The sequence below is a fragment of the Schistocerca cancellata genome, chromosome 2 (genome assembly GCF_023864275.1).
Source record: "Schistocerca cancellata isolate TAMUIC-IGC-003103 chromosome 2, iqSchCanc2.1, whole genome shotgun sequence".
Taxonomy (NCBI): domain Eukaryota; kingdom Metazoa; phylum Arthropoda; class Insecta; order Orthoptera; family Acrididae; genus Schistocerca; species Schistocerca cancellata.
The window spans coordinates 708,319,003-708,333,258 of NC_064627.1; the positions used below are offsets into that span (position 1 = coordinate 708,319,003).

At 38.6% G+C, this 14,256-nt stretch overlaps 1 protein-coding gene across 1 annotated transcript in view; it reads right to left on the reverse strand.

Annotated features, from left to right (window-relative positions):
* Nucleotides 1–2,628: 2,628 nt before the first annotated feature.
* LOC126162508 (esterase FE4-like) overlaps nt 2,629–14,256 on the reverse strand; it is a 159,887-nt gene continuing 148,259 nt past the window's right edge. Inside the window, exons 10-11 of the mRNA XM_049919060.1 lie at nt 7,745–7,877; nt 2,629–4,793 (exon numbers count right to left, since the gene is read on the reverse strand). Of these exons, the coding sequence (XP_049775017.1) occupies nt 4,631–4,793; nt 7,745–7,877 (296 nt within the window). The 3' untranslated portion in view covers nt 2,629–4,630. The remainder of the gene's footprint in view (nt 4,794–7,744; nt 7,878–14,256) is intronic.

Consider the following 14,256-nt stretch of genomic DNA (forward strand, 5'->3'; position numbering starts at 1 on the left):
TCAAAGCACTGCTAACTTCTACTCTGAGTCCTGCAATTGTATATGCTCAGTTTAAATACCTACAACTGTATAGATCACTGTGAAATGAGTTTTAATAAATATAGCTCACAACCATTTTTAGCCTTCCAGTAAGCTGTACTAAGAACAGGGTCTCTACTTTTTTATTTCATATTTGTATTCATTGGTATTATCTTGCAAATGAGAGAAAATTTTTACGTTCTTTGATATATTTCATTTGCAGCTTAGACAATTTTTCATTGGTAACTAAATGATAAATAATATTAAATATATCACTTGACTCATTTTTCTTTTTTTTCTTCCTTGATGTCTTATTTTACATTAACCAGTATCAGTAAAAAATTTAGAACCAGTACCTTCTTTGTGTCTTCATAATAGATCAAGGCAAAAACAAAAGCAAAATATAGATACATAAAAACTCTGAAAATAAAAGTCTTGTAGAATATTGCAAGGAGAGAAAGCAGCAGCAGAACATCCAGAAAAAAATTGCAAATAAATTTAATTCATACTTCACACAGGTAGCAGGAAACCTCGTACAGCAAAACTCGCAGTGTGCAGGAATGAATCAGTTCAAATGTAGGTCTAATGATAAGACACTCTTCCTATACCTGACTAGTGAGAAGGAAATGCTAGAAAATATTAAAGGACTCAAATCGGAACACAAGTAACAGACTCTATAATAATGAAATGTGCTCGCTTCATAGACAAGCCTCTAGTCGATATCTGCAACTGCTCGCCCTCAAATGACACATTCCCAAAAAAAATGGTCAGCAGCCAAAGTAAAATATCTCGACAGGAAAGGGATAAAAACAGATGAATCGAACTATAGGCCCACTTCACTCCTATCTGGGTTATCCAAAATAATGGAGAAAGTCTACTATAAGAGATTAATAAACTTTATAGAAAAAACAACAATTTCACAGACTGTCAGCAAGGTTTTCATAAACCCAGATCTACTGAGACTGCCATTTTTGCATTTCTGAATGGAGCTTTAAATGCAATTGACCATAAGGAGCATGTTTCCGCAATTTTTCTAGATCTCTCAGAGTCATTTGATGTCATAAGCCACAACATCTTATGAAACTGGAGTGTGTAGAGAGCTAATACTTGACCTTGCATTCCGAAAAGGGAATAAAATGAAGACCTGTCACTCAGGAAAACTGTGTATTAAGCATGGTGTACCAGAAGGCTCAATTCTGAGACCAGTTTTGTTTTTGCTCTATGAAAATGACCCAAAACCAATCAACCCACACCAGAAGTTTATTAAATCTGTTGATGACACAGATGTGTTAGTCAAAGGAATGACCGAACAAGAGTTGCAGAATGAAATTGAAATATGTACCTCAGATCTTACAAAGTGGTTTACTGCAAACAATCTAATATTAAAACTCCAAAACCAGTTACTATGAATCTACACACATTACAGAATAAGCGTCTGTAGAGTTATTCACCAGAAATTTGGATAATGTAAATGCTTTAACATTTCTTGGAATATTAATCCAGGAGGATCTGAGAACAATAAAAATATATAACCAATAAACTGAACATCATCTGTTACTGCATTTTTTCAAGCACTCTTTCAAGCTGCACATATGAGTGAACAATTAAAAAATATGTACTTTGCCAAAGCAGAACCCCTACAGCAATACAACAATCTTCTGTGGAAACTCAAGTGCCAGAAAGATATGTTTCACAGCCAAAAAGAGAATTGTATGAACCATGGAAATAGCATCTACCAGAAGCTTGTGAAAGCCTTTATTAAAATAACTTAAAGATCTTCCATTGCTTTTGTAACAAAACAGGTGGATTCCCAGCCTCCCTGCCCCATTATGATTTTTCCTCCCAGAGATTATATGGCAGTACCAGAAATTTTGAACATTAATACAGGGCTTGCCCAAATTTATTATCCATTACATTCTTTTGATTAACTGCAGTTCATAAGTGTGATTAGTGTACCAAAAACTGCTAATTACAAACACCAGTAATTGCAAACTTTGTTATCATTGTTCTTACGTAAACTTACACCCAATTACTTGCTTTCAGGTTAAGTAGACCAAAAGTATATATAAATAATTGAAATATTTAGACATCTAATGTTTAAAATATGTTAGTAACTCATTTAGTTTCAGAGTAATTACAACATTTCATAAAAACATTGTTACTGAAATGTAAAACCATATTTTGGCAAACTAGATGGCATAATTTAATAGCAGTTATTACAAGTATTGTATTATGTATTACGTATAGTATCTAAAAGTTCACATGTGGCAGAATCTTTCTCCACTATCCAGTTAACCAGGAATGAAAATGTCTAATTGTAAGTTTTAAAAAAGATAGTGGACAACAATATTTGAGATAGTGTTAATTACTGTAAACTTAAAAAAAGAGAGGCTGCTGGGAGCCATTTCAGTCGGTCTGTGGAAGTTGTGAAGCAAATAAGATCTGTGTCCAAAACTGTACTGTAGCTGAGTTAGCAATGATTAAGCATGAACTCATAATTAATTTCATGAGCTGTGTTAATCTTAAAAAATGCTTACTGTGACAATAGGACCAGACTGTGTAGTGTGTTATTTCAAAATTATACTCATTTTGAACATTAGTTTTGGGCTCGTTTGATAGTTAGATTTCAAGAACAATAGTTTGAGAACATTAATTAGTGACTGATTTAATTAAATGTCTGCCACACCTAAACATATGCCACTTCAATGTTGGGTTACTGTACTCAAACAATCATCAACTGAGTCTAGTATAGTATGTGGCTATCTGTTCATCTGTGTATAAATTATAACAGAAGAGACTCGATCTGGCCATAACTGTAGGCTATCTCATACTGAAGTGCAATTAATGTATTTGGACTGTAAATCTGGTGTGGACCATATCATTTTAAAATAGCCTACTTGTGACAATCACTTTTCAGCCAGATTTGACAGAGTTGCTGCTACCGAGGGAGTATTTGAATGGGTAAATACGACTGTACTTCATCTTGTTTATATATTTTCTAAGTAATACTTTTATAAGGAAAAAATTAGATGATAATAACCAACTTGTAGTTAGAAACCATGATATTCACTTGTATAACACAAGAAGAAACCAGGCTATACATCTTCATTATTCAAATATAACACTGAAACAAAATGGACCATTCCAAGTAGGAAACAAGCTGTATACAACAAACTACCCTGTAACATCAATATGATGAAAAATATCTCAGCAGTTAAAGCAGTTGTACATACTTACCTACTGCAGAAGTGTTATAGTGTTGCTATCAGGTTAAAACCTAAGTGTATACATTATTATTGTACTGAATAGCAGTAGTGAAAAATTTGTATAGACTGTGTTACTTGTGGAGCAGTAAAAACAGACAGCAAAATTCTAGGACCTGTACATATCTATCTCCTTAGTACTTGTTCTTACAGTATAAATAAATAAATGTTAGCTTAAAGAACTAGGATGTCATACAACACATTTTCATCTTGATGTCATAAATTGTAATATCTTTTAATTTTCAAATTTGTGTCTTTTACACAAAAAGCTGTAATTGTAAACTATGGTCACAAACATACTGCATAAGTTGTAAACATTTTAAAACTAGATCAATTGTTATAAATTCATAAGCTGATGACAATGATGTATTGTGCATTTCTGTCTTTTGTGCAAAAAGATATGATGATGTAAACTAAGATAACATGCTTCCGTAAGAATAGTAAACATCCTATTGCTTTTTTGTGGTCTTATTAAGAGTATCCATGCATTTACATTTATTGAGGTTTAATCACATTCTGAATTGTAAAAGAAAACTAAGTACAGTTATGTGAAAGTAATAATTTGCTTGCAGGTTTCTTTGTATGTAAACTCTTGTATATTTGTAATAATTGTACTGTTGATGTTCATCACATTAATTGTCACATCTGATCTTCTCGTAATACTGACTTGTTCTATACCAGTCTGTAACTATGTACAAAAATGATGATGAGGTTCAATAGAACAATACAATACATATTTTTTTCCTTCTAACTTTCCTGGCTTCATATTTTAAACATCCATTGGTGCTCATTTTTGAGGCATCAGTGTACTACATACAATCTTTCCACTGTGACCTTTTTGTAATTGTCTCTAGCTGTTCAGTGGAATGTGTATTTCAGTTCCTGCATTAGGTAATGATATTAAAATGAATTTCAATCTTGTTTGAAAGATATTTGATCAAACAATGCTCCACAATTAGAATTAATATACATTAATAAATATCAACATTTTAAAATTTATGTTGGAAAAGTGTCAACTACTGCAGTTCTATATACCAGAATTTTCTTGAGAGGAAATAATTTAGATGTCCATAAACAGTGTCTGAAAATCAAAATGTGAGTGTTTCTTTAACACTTCCAAAAAATTTCCTGTAGCAGAATGTTAGCAGTCTGTGTGAAGGTTGCACTTAAAGTATCCCACCCACAATACAGTGAAAGGGTAAAAATGGTTGCAATACAAATTATCATCTCTGATTTTAAAAGACATTGGGAAAAACAGATTAACTTTCACTTCTGCACCAAAAGTTTTATTATATGCAATACTGTCTTCAAACACATGCTTTAGCTTGGGTTTTCAGTTCCACAACTTTTCATGAAGATGGGAATATCCCTCTCCAGAAACCAAGACGTTTTGGTTCCAGTTCCCTCTGTATGGATGATTTCACATTTATATCCAAAAACTCGTGTTCTTTAACTGTATACTTTGGCCAGATAATGTTGAGGTCATCATCATAAGGCTCTTCAGTTGGTACACTGAAAATCATGAAACAAAAATTAAAACCAAGTATTAAACATTTATAATGTTATACTAATGTTAGTGACATGTGTATCCCAGTTTTATTTTTTCAGACTAGTAATGGTAAAATAAAAGCAGCTTATCAAGCATAAACAGTGGAGAATAATGCAGCTTAACGAACTAGTGAGTAAGGTGAACGAAGTACATTTCCAAAATAGGCTAAAGCATTTCCCTTAACATAAACTTGTTAGCTGTACTGAGGCACTGAGTAGCAGTAGATAATGTGTGGGAGAAGAACAGAAACTGCAAAAAAGTATTTTTGCCAAGTTTCTCGATACTTAATGTGTACAGACTTTTTGAACTTTTTTGCTTTGGGCACATAATATTAGATTAATATGAATGAAATGTATTTACAGAGTATTGTGTGGGTATCAAACAGTGTAACAGTTTAAATCTAAAATTGTGAGTAGCCTTTCAGAGTTGGATACAATAAAATTCTGTTAGTTGTGTGACTGTCTCATGGTGTAAAATATAACAGCCAATATTTTAGCAGCTGTTACAAACAGTCTCCATCAAGTGATTATATGTGTTGTGCTGTATGTGATAAATAGATGTTTAGAGACAAGCGACACTAAACAAATTTAATTCTATATACTTTGTTCAATAAGTCAGTAACAAAAAAGATAATATAGGAACATTAACTTGTATTCATGTTCCTTTGTGAGATATATGATGATGCAGCACAATTTTTTCACTGCCTACCTTGTATTCCAAAATTTTGCCAATATGTTTTTGTAAGAACAGTGCCACCTTTACTCTCTTTTATCAATTTTTGTATGGGATATTTTGCCAACCAGGGCCTCTTTGAATTGCTTCAATGTCTGCCCTCAGGCATATGTCAGAGACTTCAATTGTTAGAACATGATATGTACAAAATTTTTACTGATGCTGCTAGTTGCAGGCTTTCAAAATTAAAAAAAATGAGGTGGCCCTCAACTACGTACCCTCAGACTTGAAATATTAAAAGTTTTGGGTGGTTTTGTTGTCTAGGGGCAGGGGTGCATAGTTGCTGCATTACAAGCCATATACTGCTGAGTCTACAGTATACAATATGAATATACACATGAATCGACTAGTCGAAGGTTCCTATTACTCGGCAATTGCGAATTTTGAATGTGACATAGAAATTCAAAAACGAAAGATTCCAATTAAATAAAATCTGCAGGTACTATTTTAATGACTTTAAATGATGAGTACAATAGCAGAAGTACCTTTAAGAATGCCATTTATTACTGTAAAACACTTATTGGTGTTGATGGTCCAGCATTTAAATAAAATGTAAGTTGACTAACAGGGAAACAATAAATTCCTACTTCATGTAATTAGTTATGAGCAACAACGTAGCTTGCAAGATATTCACTTCTAAACGCATACTACATCTTCACTGCAGAAGCCACAGAAATCTCACTAGTGCACAAGTTGGCACTACGAAATATTTATCTCCCACGACCAAGCACAAACTGCTCCGCTCTCCAAGTATTTCCCGCGACCGCTCGTCATGCTTCCCCATCCAGCACTTTCTGTGTCCCCTCTGTGACCCGATGCTCCTCCCCCACTTCCATCCAGTCTTCCCATTAACGTGTGCTGTGATTGGCTGGAGCCCTCCCACCATTTCTCCAAGCCAAGGCACATTCACGAACATATTGAAACACATATGAAATACTGGATTTACATTTAAATAACTTGAAACTAAAAAACATTTGTATGGCTAGACCATAAAAGCTCTCTAACACACATTATTAAATACATAAACAAATAGGAATAGAAACCAAAAGTAGACCAAGTAGCCTAATGTGTCCGTGTTTTCTAAAACGGAGTAAATATTTGACCAATTTCTTAATGAATAGTATATATCAGATAGAAACACAGACATAGACGAATAAATATATTTATAAGCATGCTGCTACCATTTTTCCGTGTCACTGTGGAGCACTTGTACTTGAAGTGATTAATAGTAATCGGCCACTTTGATCTCCAATAACTCACGTACTATTCAAGTTACATGCCTGTAATTCATACCGATTTAGATTTACACTAATAGCTTTCTAAAGACACACCGATCAACAAAATCTGATGAACCGTTTAGATTTTGGAAATTCGTTCCTGGGTGTTACTTGTATAATTTACAGTCAGATACTAAACTTTAAATAAATATATTTAAATCTGATTACACCATCAAAATAATCATGCAAATAATGGTAATGTACATGTTTCTTTTTAAGTTATCATGATTTCTCTGGCTATTATTAATTTCTACATGAACTGTGAAATGTCTGCCATTATGGTTTCATGAAGTCCACCATCTTTGGCACTCCCGGCATACACATCTCCTTCATCGACACAAAGCACAGTCCTTGACAATGCGTCAGCATGGAATTCCCAGCCAAACGGTCAGCCTGGGCCATGCACTGGGGATACCCCTCTTGCTCTGCCCAATGTCTGGCACCATATAGCCTGCCGAGCGGCCACGCCAACTCCGAACCCAGAATATTTTCAGGGCGCCACAACCTGCCCATTACCTCATGAAGTGGTGGAGAAAATTGGCACTGGTTGGAAGAAAGTGATTTGTCTGCAAGTGCTACCAGTATTTCTACATGTCACATATCTGCTTTCATACAAACACAAAACTTTTACTATGGGTTGAGGGTATTACTTTCTCTAATAGTAACTGAATGAGTCTTGATTTTACAAAATCATAATCACATTTTCTGTAAACATCACTTCAAATTGTTACCTAAACTTATATAGAACATGTTTCAATTTATTTTGCAGTACAAATGAGCAACTTATTGGTGGAGGTGATAATTTCTTTATTTATCAACTTTATTTAATTTTTTGTATGTTTTATTTTTTGTAAGCCATAGAAGAACCAAGAAAGTAATTATTAAATGTTCAATATTATACTCACCCAGATTTCATGAAATTGGTCCACATTTTAACTATCATTTTCCGAACTTTATGTTCATCAGATTCAGGACTGAGGTTTAGAGGTGTCTCTCCCATAGTAAATAAGTAACCACCATCTTCTCCATGTGAGGCACCTTGAAGACAAGCAGAAAATGTTTATATGATAATTTAGTTTAGCAGAAGCTTAGCAATTGGAAATTACTATAATAATTTGGATTTATGCCTGTGAGTGTTATATACAAAGATAATTCAGATTTTTACTAAATTTGATCAATGGGATCAATGTGGAGTGCTTGTGGCAGATGGGTATGGCTCTACTTTGTAACATTTATTTTCTAACTAGTGGCATTATGATTGAGTAAGAAGCTGTAATGATTTTGACCAGTTCAGTCTTGCATACCCCTTGTATTAGTTAACAGCTGTTAAATGGTTGTAATCACACATATTTGTGAGAAGTTCTGTTTTTGTGACTAGGATGTGTGCACCATACTGAGACAAGCTTTGGATAAAAACTATGTCACATAGTTTTATATTATTTTTATTTAAAATTCATATATTATATGGGCTTTCACAACAATGTTGATAGTAATGGTCAAAATATAAGAATAAAAATTAAATAAAAGTATTATAAAATCACAATCTCAACACTGTCAGTTATTGGGGAAAAACAAAAAAAAAAAAAAAAAAAAAAAAATAATAAAACATAAATGTAGAAAATCAGCAAAACTTAGAACTCATGAAACAATACTATAATAAGACATTTTTGTGTAATTTTCTTTGTTTTGATGCCATTGTGGTCAGTCACATGTTTGAAAATTATTAGTGAGGTGGGGACATGATATTATCGCCGCTTACAGTCCTAGGTGTGCAGCGAACCAGCAGTACTGCTGCAGCCCTGCACTATGTCCAATGAATAGGCTTGGTGATGGGAAATTGATGAGGGCTGTTTTGTTAATGACGTACACTTATTTTGGCATGTCTCACTAGGTGTTACAAACAACCTCATGTTTTTAATGTCCGTACTGGCATGTTGCACTGATGATATGGCTTGATCATCAAATCCTGGAGGGTACACAATCTGGTGACAAGCACTTTGTGCAACTCTGTGAACTTCACAAAGCAAAGGTCACATCACTGAACTGTCAGTTTCCAGCATGGCCCATGGAACATTGTGTCTCTCATGGATGGATGAGAGACACCACAAAGTGAGTAAATTAGCCAGACTTCACATACACATTTGTGGGAAATTGCATTAACTCCACCCGTGTGGTCCACAGTGAGAAAGATCAAAGACGTGTGTTGCGTCACAGTATCCAGCTAACACTGCCTGCCTGCTTTGTCTCATGTGGACTGGTGCACATTGCACTGTTGCCAAAATTTCAGTTAATGGTAAAACTGTGTGCTTGGGCTGGCGAATGCTGGAGTGACCACAGTTCTGCCATTTGTGTCTTTCTGTGATACAGCCACCACACAGATCTGCCCTTTAAGAGTGGAGGTCCATAGCTGCGAGAAAGCATGGAACTCAGTCTGCAAGCTGACCTCAGTATGAGTGGTGGACGTGTCCCCATGCAGTCGGCTAGTGACAGCAGTGGCAGCAGCAGCAGCAGCAGCAGCAGCAGCAGCTGCCAGTGCTGGATACAACTATCAATAGCAATGCACAGCCTAGGCTTATAGTTGTGGGTCACTTGGAAAGAAATCTCTAAGGCTGACACAATGGTAGCTTAATAACAACACAGACTGTTCACTAGTACTACAGTTAATGCACTACAGTAGAATGAAGTTCACTATTTGAATTGTTCAGAATGACATCTAGAATGGCAATTCTAAGGTTCACGAGTTGTGCTGTCCTACAATTTTGTTGAGGGACTCAGTCATGGTAGCACAGCTTTACACCCAATCCGGCCTCAACACTCTAGACAGTGGAGGTACAGAGATTGCACAGATAAGTATAAACTTGCAAGTATGGGGTTGTACGAGTACGGTGTTGCTGCGAATTGAAAGTGGGTCCTGGATCTGCGACGGATGTGCCCAATGGCACGGATGTGACGTTTGGAGCTCGATGGGAACACGAGCATGAAAGCCAGCATGGATGCCAATCCGGTCTCAACGCTCGATGTGGTAGAGGCACAGGGATGCTAACACGAGTCCAGCAGCTATGACAGACAAGCAGCTGTTGACACACGAGATGGTGTCCGCAGCTCAACTGGAGATACTGGCTGCAGGGGTGGCCAGTGGATAAAGAGTCTCTACAGCAGACAGCAGTGGGCAGGTGGGGGGTGCCAGATTCTAGTGACATAAGACAGATGAGGGATATGCTTGCTGCTTTGTGTGGTGTGGTGTTTTGATGACACTGCACAGGCACTTTAAGTGGACATGACAGCTGGAATGAGTGATGTAGTCTGTTGTCAGCTGTGGTGGGGGTGACCTGTGTGCCTGTGGTGAGTGCGGTTCAGGTGGCAGCTCTGGCTACCAGGGTGAGGTAGTGGGAAGAACATGTGGTGGTGCAATGAGAGCTGGTTGCATCTGCGCATCACTGGTGGCTGCAGGTGCAGGCTCCACCTGACCACTGGCAGAATGTATGTTGTCTGTTGTCAGATCTTCTGAGGCATTACTTGCAGGCCCAGCATCACCAGTGGGAGAACCTCCATCCAGATGGTATCATGGCACATGAGGGCAACTTTCATAGTCCTATAGAGCCATTCAACCATGCCGTTTGACAGATAGTAGTTTATGGTTCTGTGTAATCAGATGTCACACAGTCTGGTGATGTGTGTGAACAACACGCAGCCAAACTGGCAGACACAGTCTGTCGTCAAGTGACTGTCATCTGAAGCATGCCACCAGTGTCAATGAGGGTGGTGGTGAGTCTCAGCAGTGATGTTGGCAATGGGTGTTGAATCTGGCCAGCGAGTGAAACAGTCCATGATAGCCAGCAGATACCGCTTGCCTTTGGAGAGAGAGAGAGAGAGAGAGAGAGAGAGAGAGAGAGAGAGAGAGAGAGAGAGAGAGAGAGCAGGCTGATAAGGTCCACATGGGCATGTGCAAATCGGTATGTCACATTGCAAAAGATACCCATGGGTGTGTGGTTGTGTCTCCTGACTTTGGCATGCTGGCATGTGGTGCAAGTACATGTCCATTCACAGCAGTTCTTCCAGAGCCTGGGCCAGATGAGCATGGCAGTGGTGTCAGTGCCAGTGTGTGATAGTCCATGGATTTGGTCAGAGGCAGTGCACCAGAATTTCTCCAGAAGGAACAGTTTGTGTGTGCTGGTGGAAATGTCGCACCAGATCACCCATGCAGAGCCAGAGACAGGCACTAGCTCCCACTGCAGGCAACTGGAGATGTCATGACGAAAACTGTGCAGTTCTTCACCACTCTCCTGTACTTGGGCAACATCCTCAAAGTTCACATGGGGCAAGACAATGGCACAAGCTTGGGACAAGCAATTAGCCACTATATTGTCTATCTATCCCAGAAAAATGACGGATGCTTGATGTAAATTTTGACGTATTGTATTTGCTGGATTCGTGCTGTGAACTCTTCGGGTGATTATTTTGAAACACATGAGCTATTGGTTTATGGTCAGTGAAAATGACAAATTTCTGGGCTTCTACTGATGGACAGAAGTATTTCACTGTCATGTATACTGAAAGCATCTCCCTGTCGTAAGTGCTCCAAGCGTTTTGTGATTCTGACACTTTATTCACGAAAAGACCAAGTGGCTGCTAGTTCCCACCGACATGCTGTTACAGCACCATGCTGGTGGTGATCTGGCTAGTGTCCACCACTATGGCTAAGTTCACATTATGTACCGGGGGCACGAGCAGCATCGCTTCTGCAAGTTTCCACTTTGACTCCATAAAGCTCTGCTCCAGTGCATCCATACAATTCCCAGAAGTCTTCCCTTTCAGGATGGGACCTTGCAGTGACTTGTCACAGGTTCTTGCATGGTGGCAACATTGGGCAGATGGCAGTGATAAAATTTCAACATCCTGAGGTAGCAGCATAGCTCTGTCTATAGACATGGCATGTTCACAATCGCTTGTACCTTCTCCAATAGTGGCATTGTGTCATCGATACAGTGGGGGTGATTAAATGGCTAAGGAACTATTTCCGTTACACCAAATGTGCATTTCACCGTGTTGATGACAATTCTAGCTTCACTCAGATGCTGGAGACCAAAAGTCAAAGACAGACTTTCTTGAAAAGCCCAAATGGCCATTTTCTAAATGTCTTTGGGCACCACTGAAATTTGTGTGTACACCTGTGCGCAATCAGTTTTACTAAATATGACACAGCCTGCCAATGTGTGGATATAAATCTTGAAGGTGTGGTACCTGATATTAATCTGGCACTGTCTGTGTATTAAGGGTGTGATAGTCCCCACATGGGTACCATGAACTGTCTTTTTTCACAACTAAATGCAACAAACATGACCATGGGCTGCTTGATGGCCAAACGATGCCTTGATGCAGCATGACCTTGAATTCAGCCTTTGCTACTGAAACTCTATTGAGCATTAGTCGATATGGGCAGTACGATGTGGATGGGCTGGGTGTGGTTATGTGGTGCACCATTGCTGGGTATCATTCGGTGCACCAGCTGGGTTGGTGAGTTCATGAAATTTTTCCAGAATGTCAGTGTAAGGTCCAGGGCCCTTCACAGGTTTTATAGTGTAGAATGTGTCCTGCCGGCTCTGTTCCACTATCTTTGAACTTGTTGTTGCGTCAGTGGGCAGGCGTTTGTGAAGTCGGCTAGCAGCCTGTAATGGCAGATAAAATGCACTCCCATGACCAGCTCACTGACATTAGCCGGAGTAAATGTCCTTTAGATCTAAATTGTGGTTGTGTGTACCATAAGTTTTAATGGCCAAATTGTTCACTGCAGTGAGAGAGAGTGCCTAGGCCTGCTTGCATTCTCTTAGCAAAAATGGGGGAATATCGAGATGTCCAAACTCTCATCAAAGAGGTACCTCACATTGACTGCCCATTCTGCTATGATAAGATGCCTGGATACTGAACTGCAGCTGGGTGCATCTAGGCCTGGTTGCAGCTGGCATTTTGGCATGTGCAGGGAGGACATCATTTTGTCGCTTCTTGCTGAAGTGTGTGTGGTACCAGCAGAAGTCACTTGGCGGCCACTCTGCTGTCAGTGGAGCACCATTCGAACAGCTGGAGCTGTGTTACCAGTTGTGCAAGCCAGTTTGGTGGTGGCTGAATTGGCTGCCACTGCGGTGCCTGCTGACCTCTGCCTCTGAAGGTGCCAACTGGTTGACCTGTGTGGGGAGAGCTGCCACCTGTGTGGCCAAGTTGTGAACTAGCTGGTGCAACTCTGTTCATGGCAGAGGCTACAGGAGGTGCATGCCACCATGGAGTTGGAATGGTGTCATAAGCTGCCATGGCCATGGTGCTAGACATCGTTGTGCCCTACATATGGTTGGCCAAGTTTGCAATGGCATCCAGCTGCATCTCTGTCTGCACTGATATTACCACCTGCACCTGAGTGGTGAGGCTGCACACCCAGTTAGTGCATAACAGTGAATCCAGTACCGGCTCCCCAAGTGATGTAGGAACTGGGAAGGTCTTCAGTCCCCACATTTATCTTGGTGCAGCAATTGGTGTGCCCATTGTTCCTCGTGCAAGCTAACATCCTAGAGATGTTCAGGCTCACGTGCAGTTCCTCTTCGTCAAAACGTCTTGGCTCAAACTTTTCTAGGGGTTGAACCACACATGTTGCATTACAGACCCTAAATTAGACACTTGTGACCCTTTGGTTAAATTGTCTGGCTGATGGCATGTTTGCAAAATACAAAGTTAATGTAACATATATTAACAGTAATAATAATAATAATAATAATAATAATAATAATAATAATAATAATATCAGGAACTAAATTAATGACCCATAAATGATGTAGGCCACACAGTTGTGATTTGGTTGGAATAATGTTTATTCAGAAAGCAAACTAATAGTGAAAGTCGTCATATTTAGAGTTACTGTTACACTCCAGCACATACCCATTTGACAGAGTTTGATCATTCACAATCTCATCACGAACTAAAAGTCCAGTACTCCACCTCATTAACTAAGTGAAAAGTCAGAGTTCACCCAAGGTGCACAGCTGCTCACCAGTCAATTACTAAGTCCCGCGATACCACACAATGCGACATTTTCTAAGTTGTTTCACTTCCTAGCTATCTAAAGACAGACAGTCTGTTTTTGTGTCCTCCAACACTGCTCCTCTGCCCATCTCCGGCCACATCCCCCACATGACGAACATTGTTGCTCAACTGACTAGCGCAGTTTCCTTCCCTGAAGCTGTCCATCTGATTGGCTACAGCTTATTCTGCATTATTATAAATTTTAACATATTTAAATAATCAATGCTTAACCACTTTCATGTTCTAAATAAAGTAACAATAATATGCATCACATAATAAACATTAAATTCTTTTACATAAAACCTTCTTAACTTTGAATGTCACAACCAGTAGCCTTGCACCGATGTGCTTT